Consider the following 21,475-nt stretch of genomic DNA (forward strand, 5'->3'; position numbering starts at 1 on the left):
TATAGTGTGTATAGAGTATATAGTATATATAGTGTGTATATAGTATATAGTATATAGTATATATAGTGTACAGTGTGCACCACACCTTCTCCTCCTCTAGGTTCTGTCTTCTCTTCTCCTCCACAGCGGATCGTCTCTTGTCCTCCTTCATCCTCTGTTCCTCCAGCTTCCTCCTCCTCTCCTCCAGATGCTTCTCATAGTGCTGTCTGGCCCTCTCCTCTCTCTCCTGCCACGCAGACTCCCTCGCAGCTAACACACACACACACACACACACACACACACACAGTAAGGTTTGGTATTGGGGGTCAGATGAATTCAGGATAGGACTTCAGCTCCGTTTTTTAAATCTTTGATCTGAACACACTGTCAATGCTTTCTCTCTATCCCTCTCTCTCTCCCCCTCTCTCTATCCTCTCTCTCTCCCCCCTCTATCCCTCTCTCTCCCCCTCTCTCTCCCCCCTCTATCCCCCTCTCTCTCCCCCCTCTATCCCTCTCTCTCTCCCCCCTCTATCCCCCCCCCTCTCTCTCTCTCCCCCCTCTCAACATGACTAAGGGAATGTGGCATGTTGTTATGGTGAAGCTCTGTTACATAAAAGCTTCACTGCCCCTGTTACCATGGTACCCAGTTGACATAAGGAAAGGTCAGGGGTGTGTGTGTGTGTGGGGGGCGACGGCTGTGAGCTGGATGGTTTTGGGCGTGTGTGTGTGCCTAGCAGAGAGGGATTGTCTTTGTGTTGTTCAGGACTAAAGCCTAGTCACATGACCCAGAGCTGACCCATCAGAGAGCTGCTCCAGGCCTCTGGGTGTGTTAATACTCTCCCTACCTAACCCCTCCCCCTACCTAACCCCCTCCCCCTACCTAACCCCTCCCCCTACCTAACCCCTCCTCCACTAGCCTGTTCTCCCTACCTAACCCCTCCCCCTACCTAACCCCTCCCCCTCCCACCTAACCCCTCCCCCTCCATAACCCCTCCCCCTACCTAACCCCTCCTCCACTAGCCTGTTCTCCCTACCTAACCCCTCCCCCCTACCTAACCCCCCCCCTCCCCTACCTAACCCCTCCCCCTACCTAACCCCTCCTCTCCTCCCCTCTATAGAGGAATGGATTCCACAAATTCTGGTACTATAACCAGATTATTACATTTAAAATGTAGGTAGGGCCTAGTGACAGGGCCTAGTGACAGGGCCTAGTGACAGGGCCTAGTGACAGGGCCTAGTGACAGGGCCTAGTGACAGGGCCTAGTGACAGGGCCTAGTGACAGGGCCTAGTGACAGGGCCTTGTGACAGGGCCTTGTGACAGGGCCTAGTGACAGGGCCTAGTGACAGGGCCTAGTGACAGGGCCTAGTGACAGGGCCTAGTGACAGGGCCTAGTGACAGGGCCTAGTGACAGGGCCTAGTGACAGGGCCTAGTGACAGGGCCTAGGAGTAGATGTGGAATTGGGCAGCTCTCAATCAAACCTCAGTTATCACTGTAGAGAACACCTAGACAGCTGGCTCAGGTCTTTTAAATACTTTACTCACATGATGCTGACCGCAGGCTCAGGTCTTTTAAATACGTTACTCACATGATGCTGACAGCTGGCTCAGGTCTTTTAAATACTTTACTCACATGATGCTGACAGCTGGCTCAGGTCTTTTAAATACTTTACTCACATGATGCTGACAGCAGGCTCAGGTCTTTTAAATACGTTACTCACATGATGCTGACAGCTGGCTCAGGTCTTTTAAATACTTTACTCACATGATGCTGACAGCAGGCTCAGGTCTTTTAAATACGTTACTCACATGATGCTGACAGCTGGCTCAGGTCTTTTAAATACTTTACTCACATGATGCTGACAGCAGGCTCAGGTCTTTTAAATACTTTACTCACATGATGCTGACAGCTGGCTCAGGTCTTTTAAATACGTTACTCACATGATGCTGACAGCTGGCTCAGGTCTTTTAAATACGTTACTCACATGATGCTGACAGCAGGCTCAGGTCTTTTAAATACTTTACTCACATGATGCTGACAGCAGGCTCAGGTCTTTTAAATACTTTACTCACATGATGCTGACAGCAGGCTCAGGTCTTTTAAATACTTTACTCACATGATGCTGACAGCTGGCTCAGGTCTTTTAAATACTTTACTCACATGATGCTGACAGCTGGCTCAGGTCTTTTAAATACTTTACTCACATGATGCTGACAGCAGGCTCAGGTCTTTTAAATACTTTACTCACATGATGCTGACAGCTGGCTCAGGTCTTTTAAATACGTTACTCACATGATGCTGACAGCTGGCTCAGGTCTTTTAAATACTTTACTCACATGATGCTGACAGCAGGCTCAGGTCTTTTAAATACTTTACTCACATGATGCTGACAGCAGGCTCAGGTCTTTTAAATACTTTACTCACATGATGCTGACAGCTGGCTCAGGTCTTTTAAATACTTTACTCACATGATGCTGACAGCTGGCTCAGGTCTTTTAAATACTTTACTCACATGATGCTGACAGCTGGCTCAGGTCTTTTAAATACTTTACTCACATGATGCTGACAGCTGGCTCAGGTCTTTTAAATACTTTACTCACATGATGCTGACAGCTGGCTCAAGAGCACAACACACACCAAAAGACTGTCACAACACACAAACAGTTTGCAGGATACACACCGGTCTGTTTCTCCCTCTCCTCTCGACGCTCCCGAGCCAGTCTCTGTCGCTCGTCGATGTTGAGGACCAATGGCTCTGTAACATAAAACACAACGTTTAGAGAATGCAACTCTAACACACACAGAAACACACAGGTGCACACACACACTTCAGATCTAGATTTACACACACACACACAGGCACACACACACACACTTCATATCTAGATTTACACACACACACACACACAGGAAAAGAGAGCATTCCACTTTATTTTTTTATTTTATTTTACCTTTACTTAACTAGGCAAGTCAGTTAAGAACAAATTCTTATTTACAATGACGGCCTACAGAGAGACTAAGCGAGAGAAACTAGAGAGAGTGAAAGGTTAGTTACCTGGTTTGTTAGCAGCATTGTTGCTGGGAGCAGGTGATAGTGTTAGGGTTGGGGTGGTGGACTGGGTCTGACTAGACTGGGTTGGGGTGGTGGACTGGGTCTGACCAGACCATCTCCTCTCCTCTGCTTTGGTCTGAGAGTCAGAGACTGGGGAGTGAAAGAAAGACAGTAGTCAATCACACAGACTCCAGACCCTGTCAGAGAGAGAATAGAGGACTGGTTGAGCATTGGAGGGAAGTGTTGTGTTGCTCAGCTGACTGGTTGAGTATCACTCCTCCTAACATTCCAGCTCTCTCCTCCTCCTAACATTACAGCTCTCTCCTCCTCCTAACCTGACAGCTCTCTCCTCCGACTAACATGATAGCTCTCTCCTCCGACTAACATGACAGCTCTCTCCTCCTCCTAACATTACAGCTCTCTCCTCCGACTAACATGATAGCTCTCTCCTCCGACTAACATTACAGCTCTCTCCTCCGACTAACATGACAGCTCTCTCCTCCGACTAACATGACAGCTCTCTCCTCCTCCTGACAGCTCTCTCCTCCTCCTAACATGACAGCTCTCTCCTCCTCCTGACAGCTCTCTCCTCCGACTAACATTCCAGCTCTCTCCTCCGACTAACATTCCAGCTCTCTCCTCCGACTAACATGACAGCTCTCTCCTCCGACTAACATGACAGCTCTCTCCTCCGACTAACATGACAGCTCTCTCCTCCGACTAACATGACAGCTCTCTCCTCCGACTAACATGACAGCTCTCTCCTCCGACTAACATGACAGCTCTCTCCTCCGACTAACATGACAGCTCTCTCCTCCAACTAACATGAAAGCTCTCTCCTCCTCCTAACATGACAGCTCTCTCCTCCTCCTAACATTACAGCTCTGTCCTCCTCCTAACATTACAGCTCTGTCCTCCTCCTAACAGCTCTCTCCTCCTCCTGACATTCCAGCTCTCTCCTCCTCCTAATATGACAGCTCTCTCCTCCGACTAACATGACAGCTCTCTCCTCCGACTAACATGACAGCTCTCTCCTCCGACTAACATGACAGCTCTCTCCTCCGACTAACATGACAGCTCTCTCCTCCGACTAACATGACAGCTCTCTCCTCCGACTAACATGACAGCTCTCTCCTCCGACTAACATGACAGCTCTCTCCTCCTCCTAACATGACAGCTCTCTCCTCCTCCTAACATTCCAGCTCTCTCCTCCTCCTGACATTCCAGCTCTCCCCTCCTCCTGACATTCCAGCTCTCTCCTCCTCCTGACATTCCAGCTCTCTCCTCCTCCTCCTCCTGACAGCTCTCTCCTCCGACTAACATTACAGCTCTCTCCTCCGACTAACATGACAGCTCTCTCCTCCTCCTGACATTCCAGCTCTCTCCTCCTCCTGACATTCCAGCTCTCTCCTCCTCCTCCTCCTGACAGCTCTCTCCTCCGACTAACATGACAGCTCTCTCCTCCGACTAACATGACAGCTCTCTCCTCCGACTAACATGACAGCTCTCTCCTCCGACTAACATGACAGCTCTCTCCTCCGACTAACATGACAGCTCTCTCCTCCGACTAACATGACAGCTCTCTCCTCCTCCTGACAGCTCTCTCCTCCTCCTAACATGACAGCTCTCTCCTCCTCCTGACAGCTCTCTCCTCCTCCTAACATTACAGCTCTGTCCTCCTCCTAACATGACAGCTCTCTCCTCCGACTAACATGACAGCTCTCTCCTCCGACTAACATGACAGCTCTCTCCTCCGACTAACATGACAGCTCTCTCCTCCGACTAACATGACAGCTCTCTCCTCCGACTAACATGACAGCTCTCTCCTCCGACTAACATGACAGCTCTCTCCTCCTCCTGACAGCTCTCTCCTCCTCCTAACATGACAGCTCTCTCCTCCTCCTGACAGCTCTCTCCTCCTCCTAACATTACAGCTCTGTCCTCCTCCTAACATGACAGCTCTCTCCTCCTCCTAACATGACAGCTCTCTCCTCCTCCTAACATTACAGCTCTCTCCTCCTCCTAACATTACAGCTCTCTCCTCCTCCTAACATTACAGCTCTCTCCTCCTCCTGACATTACAGCTCTCTCCTCCTCCTAACAGCTCTCTCCTCCTCCTAACATGACAGCTCTCTCCTCCTCCTATAAGCTCTCTCCTCCTCCTAACATGACAGCTCTCTCCTCCTCCTAACATTATAGCTCTGTCCTCCTCCTAACATTACAGCTCTGTCCTCCGACTAACATGACAGCTCTCTCCTCCGACTAACATGACAGCTCTCTCCTCCGACTAACATGACAGCTCTCTCCTCCGACTAACAGCTCTCTCCTCCGACTAACATGACAGCTCTCTCCTCCGACTAACATGACAGCTCTCTCCTCCGACTAACATGACAGCTCTCTCCTCCGACTAACATGACAGCTCTCTCCTCCGACTAACATGACAGCTCTCTCCTCCGACTAACATGACAGCTCTCTCCTCCGACTAACATGACAGCTCTCTCCTCCGACTAACATGACAGCTCTCTCCTCCTCCTAACATGACAGCTCTCTCCTCCTCCTAACATTCCAGCTCTCTCCTCCTCCTGACATTCCAGCTCTCCCCTCCTCCTGACATTCCAGCTCTCTCCTCCTCCTCCTCCTGACAGCTCTCTCCTCCGACTAACATTACAGCTCTCTCCTCCGACTAACATGACAGCTCTCTCCTCCTCCTGACATTCCAGCTCTCTCCTCCTCCTGACATTCCAGCTCTCTCCTCCTCCTCCTCCTGACAGCTCTCTCCTCCGACTAACATGACAGCTCTCTCCTCCGACTAACATGACAGCTCTCTCCTCCGACTAACATGACAGCTCTCTCCTCCTCCTGACAGCTCTCTCCTCCTCCTAACATGACAGCTCTCTCCTCCTCCTGACAGCTCTCTCCTCCTCCTAACATTACAGCTCTGTCCTCCTCCTAACATGACAGCTCTCTCCTCCTCCTAACATGACAGCTCTCTCTTCCTCCTAACATTCCAGCTCTCTCCTCCTCCTAACATTACAGCTCTCTCCTCCTCCTAACATTACAGCTCTCTCCTCCTCCTGACATTACAGCTCTCTCCTCCTCCTAACAGCTCTCTCCTCCTCCTGACATTACAGCTCTCTCCTCCTCCTAACATGACAGCTCTCTCCTCCTCCTAACAGCTCTGTCCTCCTCCTAACATGACAGCTCTCTCCTCCTCCTGACAGCTCTCTCCTCCTCCTAACATTCCAGCTCTCTCCTCCGACTAACATGACAGCTCTCTCCTCCGACTAACATGACAGCTCTCTCCTCCGACTAACATGACAGCTCTCTCCTCCGACTAACATGACAGCTCTCTCCTCCTCCTGACAGCTCTCTCCTCCTCCTGACAGCTCTTTCCTCCTCCTAACATTCCAGCTCTCTCCTCCTCCTAACATTCCAGCTCTCTCCTCCGACTAACATGACAGCTCTCTCCTCCGACTAACATGACAGCTCTCTCCTCCGACTAACATGACAGCTCTCTCCTCCTCCTAACAGCTCTCTCCTCCTCCTGACATTCCAGCTCTCTCCTCCTCCTAATATGACAGCTCTCTCCTCCGACTAACATGACAGCTCTCTCCTCCGACTAACATGACAGCTCTCTCCTCCGACTAACATGACAGCTCTCTCCTCCGACTAACATGACAGCTCTCTCCTCCGACTAACATGACAGCTCTCTCCTCCGACTAACATGACAGCTCTCTCCTCCGACTAACATGACAGCTCTCTCCTCCGACTAACATGACAGCTCTCTCCTCCGACTAACATGACAGCTCTCTCCTCCGACTAACATGACAGCTCTCTCCTCCGACTAACATGACAGCTCTCTCCTCCGACTGACATGACAGCTCTCTCCTCCGACTGACATGACAGCTCTCTCCTCCGACTAACATGACAGCTCTCTCCTCCGACTAACATGACAGCTCTCTCCTCCTCCTGACATTCCAGCTCTCTCCTCCTCCTGACATTCCAGCTCTCTCCTCCTCCTGACATTCCAGCTCTCTCCTCCTCCTCCTGACAGCTCTCTCCTCCTCCTCCTGACAGCTCTCTCCTCCTCCTCCTGACAGCTCTCTCCTCCTCCTCCTGACAGCTCTCTCCTCCTCCTCCTGACAGCTCTCTCCTCCTCCTCCTGACAGCTCTCTCCTCCTCTTGACAGCTCTCTCCTCCTCTTGACAGCTCTCTCCTCCTCTTGACAGCTCTCTCCTCCTCTTGACAGCTCTCTCCTCCTCTTGACAGCTCTCTCCTCCTCTTGACAGCTCTTTCCTCCTCTTGACAGCTCTCTCCTCCTCTTGACAGCTCTCTCCTCCTCTTGACAGCTCTCTCCTCCTCTTGACAGCTCTCTCCTCCTCTTGACAGCTCTCTCCTCCTCTTGACAGCTCTCTCCTCCTCTTGACAGCTCTCTCCTCCTCTTGACAGCTCTCTCCTCCTCTTGACAGCTCTCTCCTCCTCTTGACAGCTCTCTCCTCCTCTTGACAGCTCTCTCCTCCTCCTGACAGCTCTCTCCTCCTCCTGACAGCTCTCTCCTCCTCCTGACAGCTCTCTCCTCCTCCTGACAGCTCTCTCCTCCTCCTGACAGCTCTCTCCTCCTCTTGACAGCTCTCTCCTCCTCCTGACAGCTCTCTCCTCCTCCTGACAGCTCTCTCCTCCTCCTGACATTCCAGCATTGTTGTGTTTGATATTTGTTTATTTATTTTTAGCAGACGCTCTTTTCCAAAGCGACTTACAGGAGCAATTGGCATTAAGTGCCTTGCTCAAGGGCACATCAACAGATTTTTCAACTAGTCGGCTTGGGGATTCGAACCAGCGACCTTTCGATTACTGGCCCAACGCTCTTAACCACTAGGCTACCTGCATCCTACCTTGCATGGTGCCACTTGGTTTAGAGCCCTGTACCTCCAGTCTGGCTACTGGCAAGTTGAGATGGATGAGAAGAGCAAAGAGAAGCCCACGAGATGGCATCATAGTCTACTCCCCCAACAAGCGGCAGCATGTGACTGACCTCAATGCTGTTTTCAGCAAACTCCATGATGCCAACTTGATATTGAACATGAAGAAATGCCATTTCCTGAAGGCCCAGCTGAAGTTCCTTGTCTCAAGGAAAGGGGTGGAAATAAATCCAGAGGACCTACCAACTCTCCAGAGGTTCCTGGGGCTGGTATCACAAATGTATACCCCGCATTTGTTGACCTTGGCGCTCCATTGAACAACCTCAAGACGTAAGGAGTGAAGTGGGAAAGGACAGAGAAATGACAGCAGAGTATGGACCAGCTAAAGATCGCCCTAGAAAAGGCCCCGGTTCTCTCACAACCTGACCTGTCTTTTAAGGTATACACGGCCGCCAGCGATGTGGGTCTTGGCGCAGTCCTGACAGAAAACCAAATGGGGATGAGAGGGTCATAGCATGTGCCTCCAGAGGTCTGAAAGGGGCAGAGCACAAGTACTCTACCTCAGAAAAGGAGTGTCTTGCGGTAGTATGGGCAGTTGAGAAGTGGCGCCATTATTTGGAAGGAGTTCCATTTGTGGTGTTTACTGATCACGCTCCACTATCTAATTCAATTCCCCCAAGACTTCCTCGAGGCTGGACCAGATGGACAATAAGACTGCAACCGCTCCAGTTCCAAGTGGAAGTTTGCACGAAATGTTGTCGAAGACGCTCTCTCAAGGGCTGCAGAGCCTTCAGACAACCCAGTGAGGGATCCTTGTGCGGCTATCAAAACAAGCATCTTGTGCCTCTGATCTGCCGACATCCCTCGCAGAGATTGCGCGTGCTCAAAACAACAATGACTGTGTGAAGGAATTGAAAGCAAGAGGAGAGCCAGATGATGACCGGCCTGACAGGATTGGATGGGAAGTACAACAGGACGTTTTGTACAGGACTGTTCCTATCAAAGGAGAAGGAACAAAGTACCAACTGGTCATGCCTAAGCAACTTGTCAGCACCTTCCTTCATTACTTCCACAACAGCTCCTTGGGGGCACACCTGAGAAGGCTGAAGAGCCTGTTGAAGATCCCGTAAGTGGCTTGGTGGCCGATTGTCAGGAGAGACGTCTGGCAACATGTCAACAAGTGCAGTAGCTGTCAGAAATACAAACCTGCCGAAAGCAAACCTGCTGGTTTCCTGCAATCTACAGAGGTAGAGGAGGCAGGCCACATGGTGGGCATGGACTTTATGGGACCCTTTTCCCAAGAGCAAGAAGGGAAATGTCGTTCTACTTGTGATTGTGGACTATTTCACAAAGTGGGTGGAGCTTTTTCCCCTCAGAGACAGCAAAACTCACATTGAAGAGGAGGTTAGGAAGAAAGCGGGACTGGCCCAAAACAGACCAGCCAGACACTACAACACCCACCAGACCAGCCAGACACTACAACACCCACCAGACCAGCGCAGTTTCAGGTGGGACATCTGGTCTGGGCCAAGGCTCACCCCCAGTCTAAAGCCTTCTGAAAACTTTATCAAAGCTAGCACCTAAGGCGCTCATACACAACAACACACGACTAGACTGTCTACAAGTCAAGCCAACCCCTCAACCTTTTCACATCTTTTCTAACAGCCCATCTCAATGCCCCATTATTGACTCTGAGTGGAACAAAACACATACAGTGGGGAAAAAAAGTATTTAGTCAGCCACCAATTGTGCAAGTTCTCCCACTTAAAAAGATGAGAGAGGCCTGTAATTTTCATCATAGGTACACGTCAACTATGACAGACAAATTGAGAATTTTTTTTCCAGAAAATCACATTGCTGGATTTTTTATGAATTTATTTGCAAATTATGGTGGAAAATAAGTATTTGGTCACATACAAACAAGCAAGATTTCTGGCTCTCACAGACCTTTAACTTCTTCTTTAAGAGGCTCCTCTGTCCTCCACTCGTTACCTGTATTAATGGCACCTGTTTGAACTTGTTATCAGTATAAAAGACCTGTCCACAACCTCAAACAGTCACACTCCAAACTCCACTATGGCCAAGACCAAAGAGCTGTCAAAGGACACCAGAAACAAAATTGTAGACCTGCACCAGGCTGGGAAGGCTGAATCTGCAATAGGTAAGCAGCTTGGTTTGAAGAAATCAACTGTGGGAGCAATTATTAGGAAATGGAAGACATACAAGACCACTGATAATCTCCCTCGATCTGGGGGCTCCACGCAAGATCTCACCCCGTGGGGTCAAAATGATCACAAGAACGGTGAGCAAAAATCCCAGAACCACACGGGGGGACCTAGTGAATGACCTGCAGAGAGCTGGGACCAAAGTAACAAAGCCTACCATCAGTAACACACTACGCCGCCAGGGACTCAAATCCTGCAGTGCCCCTGCTTAAGCCAGTACATGTCCAGGCCCGTCTGAAGTTTGCTAGAGTGCATTTGGATGATCCAGAAGAGGATTGGGAGAATGTCATATGGTCAGATGAAACCAAAATATAACTTTTTGGTAAAAACTCAACTCGTCGTGTTTGGAGGACAAAGAATGCTGAGTTGCATCCAAAGAACACCATACCTACTGTGAAGTATGGGGGTGGAAACATCATGCTTTGGGGCTGTTTTTCTGCAAAGGGACCAGGATGACTGATCCGTGTAAAGGAAATAATGAATGGGGCCATGTATCGTGAGATTTTGAGTGAAAACCTCCTTCCATCAGCAAGGGCATTGAAAATGAAACGTGGCTGGGTCATTCAGCATGACAATGATCCAAACACACCGCCCGGGCAACGAAGGAGTGGCTTCGTAAGAAGCATTTCAAGGTCCTGGAGTGGCCTAACCAGTCTCCAGATCTCAACCCCATAGAAAATCTTTGGAGGGAGTTGAAAGTCCGTGTTGCCCAGCGACAGCCCCAAAACATCACTGCTCTAGAGGAGATCTGCATGGAGGAATGGGCCAAAATACCAGCAACAATGTGTGAAAACCTTGTGAAGACTTACAGAAAACGTTTGACCTGTGTCATTGCCAACAAAGGGTATATAACAAAGTATTGAGAAACTTTTGTTATTGACCAAATACTTATTTTCCACCATAATTTGCAAATAAATTCATTAAAAATCCTACGATGTGATTTTCTGGATTGTTTTTCCTCAATTTGTCTGTCATAGTTGACGTGTACCTATGATGAAAATTACAGGCCTCTCTCATCTTTTTAAGTGGGAGAACTTGCACAATTGGTGGCTGACTAAATACTTTTTTCCCCCACTGTACCAGTCTACTGCACCCTTTATCGTTTACAGATTAATATGGTTTCTTGTATGGTTACACACTGGGATCTAAAGTGTGACCAATTTGGTTGCCTATGTGATTAAATAGTTTGCTGTGTGACCAGGAGTTTTATTTTGGGAGCACTGTGTGACTTGGAGAAAAAAAAAAAAAAAAAAAAATCGCCCAGATAATAATTGTTGTAATGATAAGGCTTCGCTGTACCGTTGTTTCCAAGTACCCTAGAGACAAAAGCATGTGCAGATTTGATAGCGTCATGGTTGCACCATTACCACAGCGAATATGGTTTGCTTCTAGCCCAACCAGGTCAAAAGATCTGACCATTCTATAACTACGCACACATCATTTACACTTTGTTCAGTCATGTTACCTCGTTGGCTGGCTAGCTATCAACCTGGAAACTTGCCCAGTATATCCAATCGTTTGGGGAGGACAGACAGAAAGGAAAAGGGATAGCTTCTTCAGCAGGTCAATGATCACAGCACAGAGTTTCTAAACCCTACATACTGTACTGTCCTTATCATAGCAGTGACTGGACACAACTCTTTATGACATCACAAACCTGTCGTTATCATAGCAGTGACTGGACACAACTCTTTATGACATCACAAACCTGTCTTTATCATAGCAGTGACTGGACACAACTCTTTATGACATCACAAACCTGTCTTTATCATAGCAGTGACTGGACACAACTCTTTATGACATCACAAAACTGTCGTTATCATAGCAGTGACTGGACACAACTCTTTATGACATCACAAACCTGTCTTTATCATAGCAGTGACTGGACACAACTCTTTATGACATCACAAAACTGTCGTTATCATAGCAGTGACTGGACACAACTCTTTATGACATCACAAACCTGTCTTTATCATAGCAGTGACTGGACACAACTCTTTATGTCATCACAAAACTGTCGTTATCATAGCAGTGACTGGACACAACTCTTTATGTCATCACAAAACTGACGTTTTTAAAGAGACAGTGTACAATTTAATGCATCTCAATGCTTCTACATCTGCATTGCTTGCTGTTCGGGGTTTTAGGCTGGGTTTCTGTATAGCACTTTGTGACATCTGCTGATGTAAAAAGGGCTTTATAAATACATTTGATTGATTGATTGATTGATTGAATAGGAAAATTGTGCTTTTACACACACAATGTAGAAATCTAATGTTCCACAAATGACTAATTTCCATGACAGGTATTCATATCAACAATTTGCTTTTATAATAAACTAAATGTCTTTACAGTTTTACATATTAGTTTCTAGAGTATAACATGTGCTTCAAAAGTGGCTAGAATTCAGATAGACTATCTCAATCAATAAAAAATAAAAATAAAAAAATTATGGTGCTCCTAAATTTCATGTACTGCTCCTAACTTTTTTATGTTGGGAGCACCGGTGCTGCCAATTAAATGTTTTTATTTATTTATTTAGAGCCCTGGTTACACATCCTCATGATCAGTCTTTATGTCTTTCCAGGAGACTTGCAGTACAAACAAATCTTCTGCAAGAGGTCAAAGCAGAACCCACCACTTCAGGGAGAGGCTTATCCACTGGGCTGTGGAGGGCAGAAAGGAGCAGACTGTCGTCTACAGCGACCCAAAGTCAAACATTGCCACAGTAGAATAAAAATATACTACTACATGTTGCTAAGTTTACTTTTGTACCTAATATTTGTGTCATAATCACCGGTTTGTGTCAAGAACTGCAACGCTGCTGGGTTTTTCCACGCCGCTCAACAGTTTCCTGCGTGTATCAAGAATGGTCCACCACCCAAAGGACATCATCCAGCCAACTTGACGACAGTGGGAAAGCATCGGGGTCAACGTGGGCCAGCATCCAAAGGACATCATCCAGCCAACTTGACGACTGTGGGAAAGCATCGGGGTCAACGTGGGCCAGCACCCAAAGGACATCATCCAGCCAACTTGACGACTGTGGGAAAGCATCGGGGTCAACGTGGGCCAGCATCCAAAGGACATCATCCAGCCAACTTGACGACTGTGGGAAAGCATTGGGGTCAACGTGGGCCAGCATCCAAAGGACATCATCCAGCCAACTTGACGACTGTGGGAAAGCATCGGGGTCAACGTGGGCCAGCATCCAAAGGACATCATCCAGGCAACTTGACGACTGTGGGAAAGCATCGGGGTCAACGTGGGCCAGCATCCAAAGGACATCATCCAGGCAACTTGACGACTGTGGGAAAGCATCGGGGTCAACGTGGGCCAGCATCCCTGTGGAACGCTTTCAACGCCTTAGTGTTTTGTAAACTCAGTGTATATTGAAGTGCCGTACCGGGGTTGCTTCCTTGTGGGGATACAGCACATTGCATCCCTATGGGCTGAACTGTTTAGGATATATGGCCAGTCCCATATGGGCTGAACTGTTTAGGATATATGGCCAGTCCCATATGGGCTGAACTGTTTAGGATATATGGCCAGTCCCATATGGGCTTCCACACAATTCCTATATAAAAAAAAAATATATATATATATATGTTTAAGGTAATTTAGACCAGGGGCGTAGGTATGGGTGGGCCTGGGTGGACACAGGCCCACCCACTGGGGAGCCAGGCCCACCCAAACAGATTGGGCAAAAGCAACAAACAAAAAAATATGATTATTACAAAAATACCCCCACTAACAATAACAACAATGAGACATTTGTTATATTGGGTGGGTTTCCCTGTGGGTCACATCCTTATTAACACTAAAGATAACAATTACATCATTAATAATACATTCTTTTCATTTTCAAACAATGGCAACGCTAGCTACTCTCTCGGTATTTGAAAGGCTTAAATATCACCTATTAAACACTCCAGCTGTCTTTATATCCTGGCAAGAGACCACATTGATATAAGTAATGCCCCAGGAAACACCCCTACTCCAAAAGGACTCACATAGAATAGAGAACCATTTATACAAACTGGCTGCTTTTTTCCCCATCAGCCCCAAACAAAACTAAAAGGTGTTTTCATAATGATACATAAGAAACTCTAAAATCACCGTCCTTGGTAAAGACCAAGACGGCAGAATCACCTTCCTTAAATTGATCCATAATGAAAAGAAAACTGCCTTTATTAAATTTGCTCTAACGTGTTCTGATTCTCTAATAAGACCAACCAACTACAATCCACACGCAACCAAGGCTCTCCAGCATTTACTAAAAAGAGTACACTTTCTACTCAAACAGGCACAAATCATTCTAACTAATTGATTTCATACTAATATCTACGCCTCCATTTTTTCCAGTAGTGGAAAAAGTACCCAATTGTAATACTTGAGTAAAAGTAAAGATGCTGTACCTTAATAGAAAATGCGTCACCCAGTAAAATACTACTTGAGTAAAAGTCAAAGTATTTGGTTTTAAATATACTTAAGTACTAAAAGTAAATGTAATTGCTAAAATATACTTATGTATCAAAAGTAAAAGTATAAATTATTTCAAATTCCTTACAGTGCATTCAGAAAGTATTCAGACCCCTTCACTTTTTCCACGTTACGTTACAGCCATATTCTAAAATGGATTAAATACATGTTTTCTTATTTAAATTTTTCTTATTTACATAAGTATTCAGACCCTTTGCTATGAGACTCAAAATTGAGCTCAGGTGCATCTTGTTTCCATTGATCATCCTTGAGATGTTTCTACAACTAGATTAGAGTCCACCTGTGGTAAATTCAATTGATTGGACATGATTTGGAAAGGTACACACCTGTCTATATAAGGTCCCACAGTTGACAGTGCATGTCAGAGCAAAACCAAGCCATGAGGTCGAAGGAATTGTTCGTAAAACTCGGAGACAGCATTGTGTCGAGGCACAGATCTGGGGAAGGGTACCAAAACATTTCTGCAGCATTGAAGAAGGTCCCCAAGAACACAGTGGCCTCCATCATTCTTAAATGGAAGAAGTTTGGAACCACCAAGACTCTTCCTAGAGCTGGCCGCCCGGCCAAACGGAGCAATCGGGGGAGAAGGGCCTTGGTCGGGGAGGTGACCAAGAACCTGATGGTCACTCTGACAGAGCTCCAGAATTTGTCTGTGGAGATGGGAGAACCTTCCAGAAGGACAACCATCTCTGCAGCACTCCACCAATCAGGCCATTATGGTAGAGTGGCCAGACGGAAGCCACTACTCAGTAAAAGGCAAATGACAGCCCGCTTGGAGTTTGACAAAAGGCACCTAAAGGACTCTCAGACCATGAGAAACAAGATTCTCTGGTCTGATAAAACCAAGATTGAACTCTTTTGGCCTGAATGCCAAGCGTCACATCTGGATGAAACCTGGCACCATCCCTACGGTGAAGCATAGTGGTGGCAGCATCATGCTGTGGGGATGTTTTTCAGCAGCAGGGACTGGGAGACTAGTCAGGATCGAGGGAAAGATGAACGGAGCAAAGTACAGAGAGATCCTTGATGAAAACCTGCTCCAGAGCGCTCAGGACATCAGACTGGGGCGAAGGTTCACCTTCCAACAGGACAACGACCCTAAGCACACAGCCAAGACAATGCAGGAGTGGCTTCGGGACAAGTCTCTGAATGAATGTCCTTGAGTGGCCCAGCCAGAGTCCGGACTTGAACCCGATCAAACATCTCTGGAGAGAACTGAAAATATCTGTACAGCGACGCTCCCCATCCAACCTGACAGAGCTTGAGAAGATCTGCAACGAAGAACGGGAGAAACTCCCCAAATACAGGTGTGCCAAGCTTGTAGCGTCATACCCAAGAAGACTCGAGATTATGGAATCCTAATTGTCCCCCGTGGAAATCGAACCCACAACCCTGGCGTTGCAAACGCCATGCTCTACCAACTGTATTTAACAAGGGAAGGGGTGGGAGGCATGCTTTCTTCGGGTCGGGTAGGTGAGGGACTGAGGGGGGGGATATCTTTGATTTGACCCCCCTCTGAAAACAAAAAATGACTAAACAGAATAAAAAGTTACCAGTCACGGCTGTGTCATGACACCTCTGTTATGCTAATGAGATGTAAATGTCAGGGAACGCCGACGGGGCAACATTCAAAAGCTTTAATTGACAGCCTGATCCAGGCCAAGGAACGCCGACGGGGCAACATTCAAAAGCTTTAATTGACAGCCTGATCCAGGCCAAGGAACGCCGATGGAGCAACATTCAGAAACTTTATCGACACCCTGTTGCAAAACAACCTGTTCTCCTGTCCTTGTGTTTCTCACTTTAGACAAAGATCAATAGTTACGGATCAATAGTCATTTCACACTGTCCCTTTCTCTGTCTGTCTCCCCAACACACACCACTGGGTGAAATGGTCAATATGAGGGGATATCTTCATCTACATATTTTATTAGATACAAGGAGTAGACATGCTCCAGATATACCTTCATTTCATATATAGAGCTAGGATATTCTCCATAATGGGAGTTTCTACATGCATCCAATCCGGACCTCCTGCCACCGTATGAGTCCAGGGAGATATCTGGGGTGAGATACGTTCAAGATTAGCACCTGATGCGTGTGCACCCACTTACATATTTGTAGAATATTTTAACTTCGGAAAAGTATGTGTCAACATGCTGACATAGCTAAGCCTTTATACTCAGGCATGAATGAATCCACATATTTTCAGAAATGTATCATATCACTCCCAGGAGGGTTCAGTATGATATCACTCCCAGGAGGGTTCAGTATGATATCACTCCCAGGAGGGTTCAGTATGATATCACTCCCAGGAGGGTTCAGTATGATATCACTCCCAGGAGGGTTCAGTATGATATCACTCCCAGGAGGGTTCAGTATGATATCACTCCCAGGAGGGTTCAGTATGATATCACTCCCAGGAGGGTTCAGTATGATATCACTCCCAGGAGGGTTCAGTATGATATCACTCCCAGGAGGGTTCAGTATGATATCACTCCCAGGAGGGTTCAGTATGATAACACTCCCAGGAGGGTTCAGTATGATATCACTCCCAGGAGGGTTCAGTATGATATCACTCCCAGGAGGGTTCAGTATGATATCACTCCCAGGAGGGTTCAGTATGATATCACTCCCAGGAGGGTTCAGTATGATATCACTCCCAGGAGGGTTCAGTATGATATCACTCCCAGGAGGGTTCAGTATGATATCACTCCCAGGAGGGTTCAGTATGATAACACTCCCAGGAGGGTTCAGTATGATATCACTCCCAGGAGGGTTCAGTATGATATCACTCCCAGGAGGGTTCAGTATGATAACACTCCCAGGAGGGTTCAGTATGATATCACTCCCAGGAGGGTTCAGTATGATATCACTCCCAGGAGGGTTCAGTATGATATCACTCCCAGGAGGGTTCAGTATGATATCACTCCCAGGAGGGTTCAGTATGATATCACTCCCAGGAGGGTTCAGTATGATATCACTCCCAGGAGGGTTCAGTATGATATCACTCCCAGGAGGGTTCAGTATGATATCACTCCCAGGAGGGTTCAGTATGATATCACTCCCAGGAGGGTTCAGTATGATAACACTCCCAGGAGGGTTCAGTCCACAGGTAATGTTACAGAGGGGGATCTGATCTGGGAAGCTGGAGGGAATGTTGGACCACTAACATCCAGAGATCTTACCAGCTGGAGGGAATGTTGGACCACTAACATCCAGAGTTGTTACCTGGAATCTCCCTCCTGATTACGCTGGCCCTGACCTAATAACGAGGCCTTGCACCGGAATGTCGGAGTAGGGCTGGGCGATATCAAATTAATTGGATTATTTCGAATGTATGTTTTTGCGCGATATTCCAAATGCCTGCATACATTATTATTTTATTTTTTTGCATTGATGTCCGCTTGTTCTCCTGTCTTTTTGGTCTCCTCTCCTTCTGTACTCTACACCTCCCCATTTACACCAGAGATCTGGTCTCCTCCCCTTCACTCCTTCTGTACTGTGTACCTCCCCATTTACACCAGAGATCTAGTCTCGTCTCCTTCACTCCTTCTGTACTCTACACCTCCCCATTTACACCAGAGATCTGGTCTCCTCCCCTTCACTCCTTCTGTACTGTGTACCTCCCCATTTACACCAGAGATCTAGTCTCGTCTCCTTCACTCCTTCTGTACTCTACACCTCCCCATTTACACCAGAGATCTGGTCTCCTCCCCTTCACTCCTTCTGTACTGTGTACCTCCCCATTTACACCAGAGATCTAGTCTCGTCTCCTTCACTCCTTCTGTGCTCTGCACCTCCCCATTTACACCAGAGAGCTGTATATAATGAGGAGATGATCATGTCTCCGCCCTAACAATATCGTTGTCCCAAAGGCGGTAAGGCAGGCGACAAGCTTAGGTCCAAAACAGGCCCTTAGAAACGCATTGGACAGATTTTGAGGAGAGTGAATCCTCTTGCGTCGCCTCTTCCTCTCAGTTTATACACAAAACACACAACCCAAGCCCCTCCCCCTGCCACTCACAACAACAAAGACGAGCGACCGCTTCTTCCTCTCAGTTTATACACAAAACACACAACCCAAGCCCCTCCCCCTGCCAAAGACGAGCGACCGCTTCTTCCTCTCTGACTAATGGTTTCAACTCGCTGTGTGCATTCGAGGTTTGGTCCAACAGAATCGGTCATATGGACACCGAAACACATTGAGACATTTGTAATGGAGGAGAAGTTAACCCTTCTAACGCTACCCTGTTTATGTCTCAACTCCTCAAAATGTTTGTCACACGCAGCATTGCGTTAAAAGTTCCCGCTAGCAGTATTTTAGCCAAAGACTGTTATACTAGCTGTCTAGTCCTTGCTTCATAAATGTGCAATAAGCATGAAACAATTCTATAATTAATTAGCAACTCGTTCTCTCACTTGATTTCAACATCTGAACAAAGTGGACAGGCTAACATGCTGTTCAAACAGTTGGAGATGGACAGAAGGGTGTGTTCATAACAATTCAACCGTTCTGCCTTGTTAGCTAGCAAATAAACTTGAAATATACATATTAGCTGGCGCCTCACTAGAACATCGACTTGTGCACGAGAGAGTGTTTATGAGACCTGTGTTAATGTTCTATAATGTCTGCTACATTATTAGTTAATGTGTCATTATGCATGGTTCTGGTTAGATTTGGAACAAAAGGGGCATTTTCATAGACTGACTTGAAAGCCAGATCAGTGATTATTGCAGAAAAGCAGGAAAAACTATTTTTGATACAATAATTATTAGTGGGTCTTATGGTTATGAAGGCTTATATTCAGCCTGGGTATAATTTCACAAGCCCTGAATTCATTAGATTATTGCTGACTGTTTGAAATGCAGTGTATTTTACTATTTTACCTTTAAATTGTAGAACAAAGCTTATTTAGAGAAAAGGTAAACCATTTTTTTTTTACCCCAAAACACCCAGCACTAACCCCAAAACACCCAGCACTAACCCTAACCCAAAAACATTCAGCACTATCCCAAAAACACCCAGCACTAACCCCAAAACACCCAGCACTAACCCAAAAACACCCAGCACTAACCCTAACCCAAAAACATTCAGCACTATCCCAAAAACACCCAGCACTAACCCAAAAACACCCAGCACTAACCCAAAAACACCCAGCACTAACCCTAACCCAAAAACATTCAGCACTATCCCAAAAACACCCAGCACTAACCCAAAAACACCCAGCACTAACCCAAAAACACCCAGCACTAACCCAAAAACACCCAGCACTAACCCTAACCCAAAAACACCCAGCACTAACACTAACCCAAAAACATCCAGCACTAACACTAACCCAAAAACATCCAGCACTAACCCAAACCCCAAGACATCCAGCACTAACCCAAACCCCAAGACATCCAGCACTAACCCAAACCCAAAAACATCCAGCACTAACCCAAACCCAAAAACATCCAGCACTAACCCCAATACATCCAGCACTAACCCAAAAACATCCAGCACTAACCCAAAAACATCCAGCACTAACCCAAAAACATCCAGCACTAACCCAAAAACATCCAGCACTAACCCAAAAACACCCAGCACTAACCCCAAAACATCCAGCACTAACCCATGCCAAGCGTCATGTCTGGAGGAAACCTGGCACCATCCCTACGGTGCAGCATGGCGTTGGCAGTATCATGCTGTGGGGTGTTTTTCAGCAGCAGGGACTGGGAGACTAGTCAGGATTGAGGGAAAAGATGAACGGAGCAAAGTACAGAGAGATCCTTGATGAAAACCTGCTCCAGAACGCTCAGGACCTCAGACTGGGGCGACGGTTCACCTTCCAACAGGACAACAACCCTAAGCACACAGCCAAAACAACGCAGGAGTGGCTTCGGGACAAGTCTCTGAATGTCCTTGAGTGGCCCAGCCAGAGCCCGGACTTGAACCCGATCGAACATCTCTGGAGAGACCTGAAAATAGCTGTGCAGCGACGCTCCCCATCCAACCTGACAGAGCTTGAGAGGATCTGCAGAGAAGACTGGGAGAAACTCCCCAAATACAGGTGTGCCAAGCTTGTAGTATCATACCCAAGAAGACTCGAGGCTGTAATCACTGCCAAAGGTGCTTCAACAAAGTACTGAGTAAAGGGTCTGAATATTTATGTAAATGTGATATTTCTGTTTTAAATTTTTTATAAAATGTGCAAAAAATTATAGAAACCTATTTTGACTGTCATTATAGGGTACTGTGTGTAGATTGATGAGGAAAAAATAAAATTAAAAACTATTTCATCCATTTTAGAATAAGGCTGTAACGTAACACAATGTGGAAAAAGTAAAGGGGTCTGAATACTTTCCGAATGCACTGTACTTCCAGTGGAGAGCAATTGAACTTCTAGCTTGTAATAGACAGAGGTCAACCATTAAAGAGATAATCTCTGGGTAAAGATTTAGGATGCAAAGTTTAGGGATAATCTCAGCAAATTACATTTAACTCTCATTCGGTTTCCGAGCTGGTCATGGGTGCACCTCAGCCACGCTCAAGGTCCTAAACGATATTATAACCGCGACCGATAATAGACAGTACTGTGCAACCGTCATCATCGACCTGGCCAAGGCTTTCGACTCTGTCAACCACCACATTCTTATTGGCAGACTAAATAGCCTTGGTTTCTCAAATGACTGCCTCGCCTGGTTCACCAACTACTTCTCAGATAGAGTTCAATGTGTCAAATTGGAGGGCCTGTTGTCTGGACCTCTGGCAGTCTCTATGGGGGTGCCACAGGGTTCAATTCTCGGGCCGACTC

The 21,475-nt window shown here is 46.9% G+C and overlaps 1 protein-coding gene across 1 annotated transcript in view; it reads right to left on the reverse strand.

Moving 5' to 3' along the window:
• map7b (microtubule-associated protein 7b) overlaps positions 1 to 21,475 on the reverse strand; it is an 80,848-nt gene that overhangs the window by 34,612 nt on the left and 24,761 nt on the right. Inside the window, exons 2-4 of the mRNA XM_045217171.1 lie at positions 3,035 to 3,181; positions 2,660 to 2,734; positions 86 to 249 (exon numbers count right to left, since the gene is read on the reverse strand). Of these exons, the coding sequence (XP_045073106.1) occupies positions 86 to 249; positions 2,660 to 2,734; positions 3,035 to 3,181 (386 nt within the window). The remainder of the gene's footprint in view (positions 1 to 85; positions 250 to 2,659; positions 2,735 to 3,034; positions 3,182 to 21,475) is intronic.

This window comes from Coregonus clupeaformis, unplaced genomic scaffold (genome assembly GCF_020615455.1).
Source record: "Coregonus clupeaformis isolate EN_2021a unplaced genomic scaffold, ASM2061545v1 scaf0953, whole genome shotgun sequence".
NCBI lineage: Eukaryota > Metazoa > Chordata > Actinopteri > Salmoniformes > Salmonidae > Coregonus > Coregonus clupeaformis.